We start from the raw sequence: 15,134 nt of genomic DNA, 5'->3' as shown, positions 1-15,134 counted from the left end.
TGGGGCAGGTGCAGGATAAGCTGTGACGCTCTACAGGGTGGAACAGGCTACCAACACCTTCAGGAGAAATTTGGGAACAACACAGCAACCAGAAATCCTTCAAGTATAAATACAGGACATTCCCAATTCCCCTGCTCCTCTAGTTGAAAGCCAACATGTGGGGAGTTTAATTCCCAAGCCTTCTGATTTTCCTCCCTCCACTTTTCCCCGTCACCTCACATTATTTCGCACACTTGGCTCATGCTGCACATTCTCGTAGACATTTGAAACTGCTGCTGTCAGGGATTGACTGCCGGCACAGAGGCTTGAATAATCGCAAGTTAAACGCCTGCAATGTCACCTCCAGAGATGACACAGGATATTCAATACCTGCCACATTCTCTTGGTTTGCAGACTCAGACATGCCTCGTCATCACTGTCTGCACAAACTCCAACATTCTGCCCCGAAAGCATTCAGCTGAATTATACACCATCACTGTTTGTCTGGATTCCCTCCCTAAACACCAAGCCACTCGCCTTGAAAATCCTCCTTAAAACACATCTGTTTGACCAAGTTTTTGATCACCTATTCTAATGTCTCATGAGGCTCAGTGTCTGATAACGCTCTAGTGAAGCGCCTTGGGGCATTTTACTACTTTAAAGGCGCTATATAAATGCAAGTTGTTGTTCTTTGATTATAGCCCTTGTACATTACTTTTCTGAGGAACTTTCATTACAATGGTGCGATAGAAAGCTCCTCTGCATTTACAAATGTAAAGCATTGCACAGAGGGAGAACAAATGAGTGACCTGGATTTACAATAAGCGGAACACAAATTAAGACAAGGCAACTTCGTGAGACGAATCATTTTCAATGTTGAGATGATGTGGAGAAGCAATTACAAAAGCAGAGAAAACTTTACAGGGTTACTGTCAAGGCTGCAGAATGTACCACTCAGACCAGTACAATGTTGGTCAGTAGACTTTGTGGGTGCAGAGAAAAGCAAGTGGAATAAACCCAGTGAAAAGGAGATGACCTTTGAGTAAAAGAGACAAGGCAGCAGATTCACCAGACTGATTCCTGGGATGGGGGGATTGTCCTGTGAGGAGAGATTGAATAGACTACGCCCATATTCTCTAGAATTTAGATGAATGAGGTGATCTCATTGAAACATAAAACAGTCTTACAGGGCTTGATAGGGTAGATTCAGGGTGGATGTTTCCTCTGGCTGGGGAGTCTAGAACCAGGAGTCACAGTCTCAGAATAAGGGGTCAGCCATTTAGGACTGAGATGAGGAGAAACTTCTTCACTCAGAGGATGATGAATATTTGGAATTCTCTTCCCCAGAGGGCTGTGGAGGCTCAGTCTTTGAGTATATTCAAGACAAGGGATTGATAGATTTTTGGATATTAAGGGAAATCAAGGGATATGGGAACACTGCAGGAAAGTGGAGTTGAGGTAGAAGATCAGCCATGATCTCATTGAATGGTGGAGCAGGCTCGAGGGGCCAAATAGCCTACTCCTGCTCCTAATTCTTATGTTATATTCTTATGATATGTGAAGCGGAGATGGCTATTTTGAGGGATTTCTGGAAATAAACAAGGCATACCTGAGCTAGCGTTTTGATCAGTGCAGTCTAAGGCAGTACATAAAGAAGCAAGGAGTCCGATATCAGAAAAAAAGTTATGTACGAGGGATGACACAAGCTAGGGCTCTTCAGCCTCAAAGATGGGTATCGCAGAAGGGACTTTACATTTAAGTAAACCTAAAATACTTTGATACCCCATGGCAGCAGGACAAGAGAGTGTAGGATCAGGGAAAATTCAAGCGAGATGCTGGGCTGTATTTATTTACACACAGGCTGATCAATGGCTAGAGCAGGCTGCTGGCAAAGGCAGTTGAGGCCAGGGTACTGGGCTCATTCAATAAACAGGGAGCTACTGTAACATGAAGCAACAACAACTTGTTTTTACATAGCGCCTTTAACGTCCCAAGGCGCTTCTCACAGGAGTGTTCTGAGATAAAAAATTTGACACTGAGCCACATAAGTAGAAATTGGCGCAGGTGACCAAAAGCTTGGCCAAAGAGGTAGTTTTAAGCAGCATCTTGAAGGAGGAGAGAGGTAGAGAGGTGGAGAGTTTTAGGCAGTGAGTTCCAGAGCTTGGGGCCGAGGCAACAGAAGGCACGCCACCAATGGTTGAGCGATTATAATCAGGGATGCTCAGGAGGGCAGAATTAGAGGAGCGCAGACACCTCGGGGGGTTGTGGGGCTGGAGAAGATTAGAGAGATAGGGAGGGGCGAGGCCATGGAGGGATTTCAAAATAAGGATGAGAATTTTGAAATCAAGGCGTTACTTAACCGGGAGCCAATGTAGGTCAGCGAGCACAGGGGTGATGGGTGAGCAGGACTTGGTGCAAGTTAAGACACGGCCAGCCGAGTTTTGTAGGGTAGAATGTGAGAGGCCAGCCAGGAGTGCATTAGAATATCAGGGTGCTGAGATCAAATGGCATGATTCTGAGAAATTATACAGATATGGCGAACTCAAAACACAGGCAAAACTCAAACTCAAAACAGCAGGGCAAGAGAATGTGAATTTAAGTTAGTTACAAATAAGCTGTAGGTAGGTCTTTATTTAATTTTATAACTATTTGGAATAATGCAGGGTTGTAGAATTAAAGACATTAGGCATGCTCAGAAAAAAAACTGGATGAGAGATAGGGTGAGCAAGAGTAAACAATAGGAATGTTTCTCATGATATTTTTTGATACATGTCTAGATTGTACACCTCTATGACTTCATACTCAAATATTTTTGAGTGGATTTACAGATTATATCCATTGGAAAGGAGGCTACGTGGAGTTCAGTTCTAGTTTATGATGGCATGGGATGCGCTGGTTGAAATAGGCTCAAGATAGTTCAAACGTGTCTTCTTACCTGCCTGGAGGCTGCGGTGGCTCGGAGAGGGACATGTCACTACTCGACGAGGCACTAAGGGGCCGCTCCTGACCTTTGTTCTCTTTGTCAGATTCTCCTGAAGGTTGGTACACTGTCCTTGGCTGAACAAAGTCAACAAAAAACATTTCTTTATTAGAGGGAGCAAACAGTATGTCAAAGGCCAACCCGCAATAGCACGTGGCTCGTCGTGTGACAAAGACTTGAACGTATCTTGCACACAACTGGTTGAGCCATCCATCGCCAGATTTGACTGGACCACATTGAGCTCCATCAGGCCCTGCTCTCCTCGACCAAAGCTGCTCACTGCTCCAGGATCATCCTGGAATGCAAAGATAACCCCAGCTTCTTTTCTCCACGACCAACCGTCTCCTTAAACCCTTCTCATCTTCCCCCTCTACCCTCACCTCCAACAGCAAGAGCGAGGAGCTCATGGATCAATTCAAACATTACTAAGGCTCCCCCTGCCCTGACCCCTTGTCTTTCTCTAGTCTCTCTCCTATCTCCCCTCATGCCCTCTCCGAACACATTTTGCGAGACCCACCTTCTGCCCTATCAACCCAAACCCAACTAAACTCCTAGCCACTCAATTCCTTTCCTGAGAACCATGCTAGCATACATTGTAAAAGTTTCCCTCTCTGCCTCATCGCCAACCTCCCTTTCTCGACAAAGTTCTTGAACCTATCCATCCTTCCTGCAACTCCATGTTTGAACCTTTCCAATTGTGTTTCTGCCCCTGCCACAGCACTGAAACAGCCCTAATCAAAGTCACAAATAGCATCCTCTGACTGTGGCATTGGTGTTCTAGCTCTCCTCATCCTCCTTGACCTCTCTGTAGATAAGCTCTGAAATTCCCACCACCTCTCTCTCCTCCTTTAAGATGTTCCTTAAACCTATCCTTTTGACCAAACTTTTCGTCACCTGTCCCAACATCTCATCCTCTGGCTCGGTGTCAATTTTTGTCCGATTATATTTTTCTGAAGCGCCTTGGGGTGTTTTTCTACATTAAAGGTGGCGCATAAATGCAAGTTGTTGTTATATCAATCAGCAGCGGCGCAGCTCGTTAAACAACACCTTACATCCTGCTGCCTGACAGCAACAAAAGATATATTAAATTTACACTTATCCTGCGCCTGGATAGAATCTGGCACTGTGCAGTCCGACATCTCATTACACTGCCTTGCATGAAAACAGCGTCCAGAGCTCTGTGGTAGCCTTTCAAATCACGATCTGTGCTGCTTTCTCCCACTCTCCCTCCCACCGCGTCCCTCTGTGACTTCTTCCACTTTCGGCTGAATTTAGGGAGATTCTTAATTACAGCAACATGAAATAGAAGGAGTCGGTCATTTGGCCCCTCAAGCCTGCTCCGCCATTCAATAAGATCATGGCTGATCTGATCATGGATTCAGCTCCACTTTCCTGCCCACTTCGCATAAACCTCGACTCCCTTATCATTCAAAAATCTGTCTCCACAAGATCCTACAAATCCCCTGGGAGGACAGACACACCAACACATCCTCGACCAGGCCAACATCCCAGCATTGAAGCACTGACCACACTTGATCAGCTCCGCTGGGCAGGCCACATCGTTCGCATGCCAGACACGAGACTCTCAAAGCAAGCGCTCTACTCTGAACTCCTTCACGGCAAACGAGCCAAAGGTGGGCAGAGGAAACGTTACAAGGACACCCTCAAAGCCTCCCTGATAAAGTGCAACATCCCCACCAACACTTGGGAGTCCCTGGCCAAAGACAAGTGCAACATCCCCACCGACACTTGGGAGTCCCTGGCCAAAGACCGCCCTAAGCGGAGGAAGTGCATCCGGGAGGGGGGCTGAGCTCGAGTCTCATCACCGAGAGCATGAATAAATCAAGCGCAGGCAGCAGAAAGATGCCGAGGCAATTCTGTCCCACCCACCCTCTTCCTCAATGACTATCTGTCCCACCTGTGACAGAGACTGTGATTCTCGCATTGGACTGTTCAGCCACCAAAAGACTCATGTTAAGAGTGGAAGCAAGTCTTCCTCGATTCCGTGGGACTGCCCATGATGATGGTGATGATATTCCTGTAACAGTGCAGCTCTGCGCAAGAAGCAAATGATTACCTGTCTGTCCTCCAGGGTTGGCTGGTGGTGAGGCGGCTCACCGAACCTCGGTGGCTCAGATACGTATTTCGAGAACGTCTCCTGTAAGCGTATCTGGCACACGGCTTCCGGCCTGGGCTTCGAGAAGGCTTCTTTTTGCTTCCTGTAGAGCTCTTGCAGGCGTTTGTTCTTTTGTTCCATTGCTTCCTTCTGGGCTTTCTTCTCCTCGGTCTGCCTCTTCTTCCTCTCCACCTGCTGCCGGGCGATGTACTGCCGCACCTCCTCCGCGTCGTAATGCCGCAGTCGCTTCAGCTGCATTTCCGCGCTCAGGTTGGGCTTCTCCTGCTTCCGTTTAACCGGGCTGGCGCTTCTTGACGAGGCCCGGACTCCCGGGGCCTTCTTGCAATCTTCCAAACCAGCGTTTTCTTCCACATCTTGACGGGATACCTGGAGCTGGAGGTCGTCGAGGATCCCTCGGACCTCTGCCGGCAGCACGTGCGTATTCAGCACGTCCAGCTTGTCCTGCCCCTCTTCCTTTCTCCGGTCAGGCTCTGGCTGCTGCTCGGCTCTCCGCCGCTCAGAACTTCTGGGCCTTGATTTTCCGGACGCTTCGAGCCTGGTGTCAGAGTCTGCTCTTGTGGTACTTCCTGCAGAGGGCAAAAAAAAAACATCACCTTTAACAGAGATGGGGGGGGGGGGGGGAAAGAGATTACTACCTTTATGAATACAAAAAAGACTTGGATTTATATAGCGCCTTTCACGACCATCGGACGTCTCAAAGCGATTTACAGCCAATAAAGTACTTTTGGTGTAGTCACTGTTGTAATGTGGGAAACGCAGCCAACTTGCGCACAGCAAGCTCCCACAAACAGCAATGTGATAATGACCAGATAGTCTGTTTTTTTATTTAGTTATGTTGACTGAGGGATAAATATTAGCCAGAATATCGGGGAGAACTCCCCTGCTGTTCTTCAAAATAGTGCCATGGATCTTTTATGTTCACCCGAGAGGGCAGACGGAGCCTCGGTTTAATGTCTCAGCCGAAAGACGGCACCTCCAACAGTGCGGCCTTCCCTCAACACTGCACTGGGAGTGTCAGCCTAGATTTTTGTGCTCAAGTCTCTGGAGTGGGACCTTCTGACTCAGGCGAGTGTGCAGCCCACTGAGCCACAGCTGACACTTTACACATTACACATTATTTAATCCCCTGTATCATGCCCATGAGATTTTACTATAGCAACATGTTAGAAAACCATCCCAAGAGCGACAGAAATAGGTCTGGCTGGAAACCATAAAGCTGTATTATAATTGAGAGGTTCAAATATCTGAGCACAAGAGTGGAGCAGAAGTGACTTTGATATGAGATTTAATTACAGCCTTTCACTCGCTTAGTACCATCTGATGCAACACAACTTTTAATCCTAAATCTGTCAGTGATAATCAGCTGCAGCGCTGAGACTGCGTTGAGACAAAACAGAAGGACTGCTGCCAACATAAAATGTTGCTCCGTTTAATTCACCCATCATTTTGCTCTGTAACAAATTAGGTTTCTGAGAAAATATCGTACAACTATTACCTGGAAAAGGTAGAGAAAGATTTCTTTTAATTTAAAGTACTCCTTTTTTTTTTAAAAATAGAGCAAAATGTGTACTAAATGTGTTCCCCCAACTACCCCATTCATTTCACTCATCATCATCATCATCATAGGCAGTCCCTCGAAATCGAGGAAGACTTGCTTCCACTCTAAAAATGAGTTCTTAGGTGACTGAACAGTCCAATATGGGAATTACAGTCTCTGTCACAGGTGGGACAGATAGTCGTTGAACGAAAGGAAAGGAAGTCTTGTTTGCCACATACTCCTTCCTCTGCCTGTGCTTGGTTTCTGCGTGCTCTCGGCAACGACACTCGAGGTGCTCAGCGCCCTCCCGGATGCTCTTCCTCCACTTAGGGCGGTCTTTGGCCAGGGACTCCCAGGTGTCAGTGGGGATGTTGCACTTTATCAGTGAGGCTTTGAGGGTGTCTTTGAAACATTTCCTCTGCCCACCTGGGGGTTGCCTGCCGTGTAGGAGTGCCAAGTAGAGCGCTTGCTTTGGGAGTCTTGTGTCGAGAATGCAGACAATGTGGCCCGCTGGTCATGCCTACTGGCATGAGGACCTCCTTCACTGCTCTGTGACATTACAGATAGGGAGTTGCCCACAGTGGCAGCCCAGCTTAACCCGGGGCCATAATTGTCCGGACGATTGGAAAGTCGACCGGCAAAAACAAAAATAGCGTCCGCAGCAGTGCGCACTCCCCTTGAAGGGCTGTCGCGATGCTGTGACACACACACACAAAACAAGGTGCCCCAACAGAAAAAGCTGTCGGAGGCACCGCGCGGCGGCTTGTGTATTTTTTTGAGGTAAAGTTCGGACAGAGTGCGATGGAAGTGCAGGAGAGCGGCGGTGCGCAAGTGGGGACCATCCAAAAAATCCGAGGTGAATTTGGGCCATGGTGGCCAATGGGCTGCCACGTGGCAGCCACTCGATTCCGCCGTATGGCCGCCTCAAAAGGGTGGTAACGGGCCTCATTACCACCCTGAAATTCGGCCCCGCTACCTGTAGGAGTGGATATTGGGGATTGGGACGCTCTCAGAGCAGACTGAGGTCATGGGCATAAGACCAGAAGAATTAGGAGCAAGAGTAGGCTCTTGAGCCTGCTCCGCCATTCAATAAGATCATGGCTGATCTTTGACCTCAACTCCACTTTCCTGTCCGATCCCCATATCTCTCGATTCCCATAGAGTCCAAAACTCTATCTCAGTCTTGAATGTACTCAACGACTCAGCATCCACAGCCCTCTGGGGTAGAGAATTCCAAAGATTCGCCAGCCCCTAAGTGAAGAAATTTCATCTCCGTCTTAAAAGGCCAACGCCACACTTACCAACGAAGCTGTTCCAGGATGCACTGAGACACTCCAGGTCATGGCATCATAGCGGGGAATAAGCAGGAAGTCAGGTCTGACCTCGTACCTTCCAGTATGTTAAAACAAAACCCTCTCCACCCACCTCCAAGACTTATCATCCTTTTTTAAGTCATCATAATTGGACTGCAGGATCTTCAAACTATCAATACTGCCTAAACCTGATCATTATATTTTCAGATAAGTGCAACACTCCAATGAAGAGAAAGAGAGAAGAATGTTATAGAAAATAACTTAAGAACCATTCCCATAAACACTGAGAATTGTAGGACTGGTTGTAGCAAACATGGTTCGTGAGAGCATGTTGTTCATTTTGGTTTAAACTTATTTTGAATGCATCTCAGTCCTTAAATCAAAACACAGCTAGACAAGGTCGGCTGTACCCCTTGTAGGTGTATGCACTATTGACCAGGCCAATCACAGCATTCACTACACACAGGTTAATGATCACCGAAGTTCGGCCGCCTGAGGAAAAGGGTGTTTGAAGACCAGGCCCTCAAAACTGTCACCAAACTCATGGTCTACAGGGGTGTCGTGATACCCGTCCTCCTGTAAGGCTCAGAGACATGGACCATGTAGAGTAGACACCTCAAGTCACTGGAGAAATACCACCAACGATGTCTCCGCAAGATCCTACAAATTCCCTGGGAGGACAGACGCACCAACATTAGCGTCCAGGCCAACATCCACAGCATTGAAGCACTGACCACACTTGATCAGCTCTGCTGGGCAGGCCATATTGTCCGCATGCCAGACACGAGTCTCCCAAAGCAAGCGCTCTACTCGGAACTCCTTCACGCAAACGAGCCAAAGGTGGGTAGCGGAAACATTACAAGGACACTCTCAAAGCCTCCATGATAAAGAGCAACATCCCCACTGACACCTGGGAACCCCTGGGAAAAGACCGCCCTAAGTGGAGGAAGTGCATCCAGGAGGGCGCTAAACACCTTGAGTCTCATCGCCGAGAGCATACAGAAATCAAGCGCAGGCAGCGGAAAGAGCATGCGACAAACCAGTCCCACCTACCCCTTTCCTCAACGACTGTCTGTCCCACCTGTGACAGAGTCGTGGTTCTCGTATTGGACTGTTCAGCTACCTAAGAACTCACTTCAGCAGTGGAAGCAAGTCTTCCTCGATTCCGAGGGACTGCCTATGATGATGATGATGATGACCTAGCATTGCCAGATCCGGTTACATTTGCAGGCACAGGTCAACATATTCAAGAGCATCAGCCGAGATCAGAAGGTTTGAGCTACTCACTTGGCCTGGCATTCCTCCCTCTCCCTGCTCTTGGGCTGGGGACCACCTCGTTTTCCTTCACCGTCTTAGATGCAGGTCCCAGAACCATCTTCACCAACTTCTGGCCTTCACGCCAGGTGGCTGTGCTGATAACATGGGCTCCTGAGTGGGGAAAAAAAACAGCATCTACAAATTGAACTCTTGAGAAGCCAATCTTTGAATAATTTAACAGTGACTTGGCGAGCGCGAACTGCTCATTCTGCAAAATCTTCATCGAAGCACGTTCCCTTGGGACAGTGCACAAATAATCAAAATCCAACTCTGCATTGTCGTGACAGCCAACAAGGTCCTCGCAGCAATAGATATATATCCTGCAGCTTCCTGCAGTTTCTGCACTCCCATATAAGCCCCGCTATTCTCCCAGAAATCCTCTCTTCCCATTCCCCATCATGTTCACTGTGCCTTCACTTCAATCCCCAGTTATCCAACATCAAGGCACAGAGGAGCTGAAATGTCCTTCAGTTCAATGATGCCGAAACCAAAGTCAGCCTCTCCGATTCCGACCAACACCACACGCCTCTGGCTCTATCAGCTCCAGCTGCTCACGCAGACTGAGCCAAGTGGCATGCAACTTCTCTGTTCTGGTTCATGGTATGTGGTCACTCCTACACAACATCCAGCCAGCTACCAAGAGTGCATTTTTACACCTCCAGAGCGTTACCCACTTAGTCCTTCACATCTCCTTTCTCTACCAAGACTCTAATGCATCAGCTGCGGCTCAGTGGGTAGCATTCTCACTTCCGAGTCAGAAGTTTGTGGGTTCAAGTCCCACTTAAGGGGCTTAAGCACATAATCTAGGCTGACGCTGGAGTGCAGTACTGAGGGAGTGCTGCACCGGCGGAGGTGCTGTCTTTCAGATGAGAGCAAGCTGAGCCAGAACCCTCTCAGATGGATGTAAACGATCCTACGGCACTAGTAAAACAGCAGGGGGGTTCTCCTGGTGACCGAACCAATATTTATCCCCCAACCACCACTAAAACAGATTATCTGATCTTCATTGCATTGCTGTTTGTGGGACTTTGCTGTGTACAAAATGGCTGCCCCGTTTCCTACATTACATTAGTGACTACACTTTAAAAGTACTTCATTGGCTGTGAAGAACTTTGGGACAACACATAAAAGGTGCGATATAAATGCTAGTTCTTGAATCATTTTTCAAATGCCCTCACCGGCCCCTCCAACATTTATTCAAAGTCTGCGGCTGGAATCCTCTCTCACGCAGTCACCCACCATTCTTGCTCTTCTCATTCTCCAGGTCACCGTTCCACGCTCAAGGGTTTTGTTTTCAAATCCTTCCAGCCTCCCTTTCCTTATCCAAATGATCTTCTCCATTATTCTGTCTCTGCCCGCATTCACCGCTTCGCACTCTCTCCCCATTACTGTTCATTCTCCACGATACCCCAAGGCTTTAGAACGCTCCCTCAAACCACTGTGCATTACCATCCACCTCCTTTCTTTGGAAAGCCTCCTAAACCTTCCTTTGATGGTGTTTTCAGTTTTCCATTTCACTTTTCCCATCTCCTGATTGCATTTCTCTGCATTCCCTTGTGAAGCCCTCTCAGGCCTGCATGATGGAAAGTGTCTAATTGTCAGTTGTTGATATTGGGGAATCAACAGCTCACTCTGTGCACAGAGAGTAAACAAAGCTACGGCATCATCCATAACACAAAAAGAGACCAATACTTAGAGAACAAACTTGCATTTCTATAGCACCTTTCACCACCTCAGAACGACCCAAATAACTCAGTCAACACATGACTTTTGAAGTATAGTCATTGTTGTTAAGTAGGCAAAGGCAGCAGCTAATTTGAGCACAGCAAGGTCTGATAAAGTAGTGCAATGGACGATCAGTTGAACTGTTTTTTCATAGTGTGGGTTGAGGGAGCAAAGGTGGTCAGGGCACTGGGCAATTACCCCTTCTCTTCAAATAGTGTAGCTGCATCTTCTATGTCCATCTGAACAGGCAGACAGGGCCGCGGATTAATATTGTGTCTGACAGCTGCCATCCACACTCCCTCAGCAAGGCACTTAAGGGCCAACCTACATTATGTGCTTGTGTCCTACGCCTGAACCCACAACCGACTGACTCGGAGGCGGCAGTGTTACCGGTGAGCCAAGCTGAGGTCTACTTCACCCAACCGCGATACTTGCCCCCATCAATGCCGAGTTAGCCTGACCCAACAGTGCTCGGTGTCAATTTTCTCCCGAGAAACCAGGGTGTTGAATTCTGGCAACAGCAAGACCAGGAACCAGGCAGGCTGGGTTTTGCTGAAAACTGAGGTAGAGGGGTTGGCGAATGACAGGCAGATAAGGTCATTTCCTTTCCCCCCCCCACCACCGATTCTTTCCGCCAGGTATAATTAGAAGGGATGGAGCGGGGGTGTCTGTAAAGAAATTCCCGAATGTGTGTGAAATCGGATGGTCACGGCAGATAATGTGTTAGCCAGCGTTCTGCATATAATTAGCAGAGGAATGACCCAATTACTACCAATCAGTTCACTGTTTGAGAAAATGATCTCCAAAGCTTAGCCCAAAAGCAAGACGCAGTTAAAAGCAGAGTCTGCTGCTTGCTTTCCTTCAGCTGTGAGGCTATTTATAGGAAGTGCTGATGAGCCATCCATAACAAGTGTCAGGCAGTGCAGCAAATCCCCTCCCCCCGCCTCTTCTCTCTCCCCAGCAGCTGCACAAAAGGCAAGACATCAGAAGACGCGGCTCACTGCTGCAGCCCTTCTGCTATATTTAGCACGCAGACTGCACGCCATGCAGGTTTGCCTGAGAGAGGTTACTTTAAGAGGCCCTGTGCGACATGGAAAGAACAAACACAGGGATCAGGGGCAGCTCGCAGAGGGATGCTGCTCCACACTTTTAACAAGTATATTAATAGCCACAGTTTGAAAAGAAACACACAGTACTGTGCAGGTAGAGAGGTAATGTAGTACAGTATATTGCTGCCTCATTGCTCTGAAGAGCTAAGAAATAGGGCACAAGTTTATACCCAATTCCCCATGCAGTGTGCTCCCAATAGCAGCTATACTCAGACTGGCTGGCATGATGGACTGAAACCACCAGTTCTGGTCCTGTACATTCCTACCAGGACTTGTTGCACTCCACGTCACCCACCGCGCCACCCAGGACCACCCCCCGCGCCACCATCCTACATCCCCCCCAATTACACAGCTACACTGTCTAAGACCAAGCACCACTGTTCCAACCATTTTTCATATGCCCACTAGTCAAATGGAAGCTACTGGCAGAATCCGATGACCTGAAGCTCCAGCTGAACACAATTCCAACAAAGGGTTCATCGGCATCTTAAATTAGACAACAAGTGGGCTCAAAATGAGGAACTTCCTCAAAAGGAGTTTTTAAAAAGGATGCTGGTCTGGAGAAATGGAACCTTCAATTGTCGGAACCAAGTGTTAGCACCATGCAGCCAAGGTCAGGTATAGCACTGCCAAAGTTAGAGCAAGCCTCCCTCTGCTTTCCCTTAATGTGCTTCAGCCCCACCCTACAGCAGTGTGACATTCTTCATTTCCCACCCCAGCCCTCGTGGCCTGGTACTGAATTAGGGGCAGGGTTTCTGCCCGTGCCCACACGGAACTGGAGACAGGCTGTCCCAAATTAATTTTTCATTGAATTCTTACAGCTAGCAGGCAGAAGAGGCTTTTGAATTAGTCTGGGCTGGGCCTGGACCCAGTTCCCAGAGATGCCGAACCCACCATACCACCCAGTCCAGAGAATATAAACCTCTTTCAAACAAAAAGAGTCGAGACAAGATAAGTGAAGCAATGGTGGATGGGTTGAAAGCATAAAGGGACGGAATACAATGGATGCACAAACATGGTAGGTAACTTAAAAACAGTGACAATTCTTGACGTGTAAATAGATGAAATCCACAACAGAGTTTTACAATGGTGCACATGCAACTTGAACTGGTTGGATAATTTAAAATACATCTGCAAAAAGAAAGGATTTGCTTGTCGGGATAATAATTAAAATACTATCACAATCACCCTCTGTGCGTGTGCTAAGTGTACATGGATGTGTCCACCTGCCACAAGTGATGACTTGAAATGGAAATGTCACATTTGTCTACGAAAAGTGTTGCGTCACTGGAACGTTAAGTTAAATACAAGATTATCTGGTCATTATCACATTACTGTGTGTGGGACCTTGCTGTGCGCAAATTGTCTGCCGGGTTTCCCACATTACGACAGTGACTACACTCCAAAAGTGCTTCATTGGCTGTAAAGTAGTCGTGAAAGGCGCTAGATAAATTGAAGTCTTTTGTTCTTTCAAAAGTTAGTTAATTGAATAGAAAATCTGGTTTACTCACTCGGTTTAGTATCCGGGCTCGGCGAGCGAGCTATTTTCTGCACTTTCCGCACAGGTTTAGTGATTCTCTTCTCTGTTTTTTTTTCACAAGCAGCTTCCTTCATCTTACTGCTCTCTGTTAACAGTGGGAAGGAAAACACGAGTTTACCACTGTCGGCACCACATGGGGCAAATTACACTTTCATTCAACCCCAACTTAATCCAAGTAAGCTGCGTAATTGGCACACGAGTATAAATTATACTTTATAATTTTATTAGAATCAATCATTGTTTTAAAGCATCTTTTACAATCAGGATCAATTAACACGAAGGCTTTGGAGAGGATACAGAAGAGATTTACCAGAATGGTTCCAGGGATGAGGGATTACACAGTTACGTGGATAGATTGGAGAAACAGGGGCTGTTTTCCTTAGAGCAGAGAAGGCTAGGAGATTTTAGAGAGGTGGTTAAAAGCAGGAAGGGTTTAGATAGAGTAAATAAAGAGAAACTGTTCCCAATGACTGATGGGTCGATAACCAGAGGTGACTGGCAAAAGCAGCAGAGGTGACATGAGGAAAAACGAGTGGTTAGGATTTGGATTCACTGTCTGATAGGATGGTGGATAGATTCAGTAGCAGCCTTCAAACAGGAATTGGATAAATACTTGAAAGAGAAAAAGCTGTAGGGATCTGGGGAAAGAGCGGGGGAGTGGGACTGACTGGATTGCTCTTCGAAAGAGCTGGCGCAGACTCGATGGCCTGAATAGCCTCCTTCTGTGCTGTACTGTTCTATGATTCTATAGGAGCAGCTTACAATGGACCAGTGATAACAAGCGTGTAACTGGTTTGATGTAACTGTGGATGCTGAATTTTCACTGTTCCCACATTCGGGCAGCTTGTACAAGCTCCTTAAAGACCATTTCAACCCCCTATTTGCATAAACAATAAATCTCAGCAGATCGGGAAAAAAAAAACTTTGTTTGTACTCCTTCATATTACCCGATTACATCCAACAGCCTCCCGAATCAGTTAGCTAAAAGGACTCGACCAACACTCTGATCTGGAGGCCCCAAATCCGACAAGCGGCAGTTTTGCTCAGTGCCTGATTAAAAGTGTCACGGGTGCAAAGTTAAAATAGCTGTGGCAGCTGCAGTTACCAATGGGTCGTCGTGATGTGTCCGGCCATGACAGTCTGACCTCCGAGCCCACACAGGACAGGAATGCATGTGCAACATGTGCAGCTGCTTTAAGTGCACCTGTCCTGTCATTGTCAAATCCACCCTGGTGTAACTGGGATGACCCGACACCGTGAACAATTATATAACATATAATAGCTGGGGACTTGGCTGCGGGGGGGGGGGGGAGGGGACATTTTCTACTTGCTAATTCTGTGTCTCCCTTTCCCCCTGCAAAAGGTGTCAACTCAACTGGCGTATAGCTGCACAGGTGCTAATTGTTCGCTGGTCCTCCGAGTGAGAAGGCCATTCAACCATGAGGAACATCATAATCATCTCCTCAGTTGAAGTTCATACGTAGAAACTTCCCACTG

The 15,134-nt window shown here is 47.4% G+C and overlaps 1 protein-coding gene across 5 annotated transcripts in view; it reads right to left on the bottom strand.

Annotated features, from left to right (window-relative positions):
* The window catches only part of cep350 (centrosomal protein 350), a 190,560-nt gene that overhangs the window by 106,038 nt on the left and 69,388 nt on the right, over window positions 1-15,134 (bottom strand). For 4 of the 5 annotated variants that reach the window (XM_070887454.1, XM_070887458.1, XM_070887457.1 and 1 more), the window contains exons 8-11: window positions 13,609-13,722; window positions 9,234-9,374; window positions 5,037-5,662; window positions 2,915-3,036 (exon numbers count right to left, since the gene is read on the bottom strand). In XM_070887454.1, the coding sequence (XP_070743555.1) occupies window positions 2,915-3,036; window positions 5,037-5,662; window positions 9,234-9,374; window positions 13,609-13,722 (1,003 nt within the window). The remainder of the gene's footprint in view (window positions 1-2,914; window positions 3,037-5,036; window positions 5,663-9,233; window positions 9,375-13,608; window positions 13,723-15,134) is intronic. The other variant, XM_070887459.1, reaches the window with a different exon arrangement.

This window comes from Pristiophorus japonicus, chromosome 8 (genome assembly GCF_044704955.1).
Source record: "Pristiophorus japonicus isolate sPriJap1 chromosome 8, sPriJap1.hap1, whole genome shotgun sequence".
Classification (NCBI taxonomy): Eukaryota; Metazoa; Chordata; class Chondrichthyes; family Pristiophoridae; genus Pristiophorus; species Pristiophorus japonicus.
The sequence above is the reverse complement of the archived record's forward strand: the minus strand, read 5'-3'. Positions and strand labels throughout refer to the sequence as shown.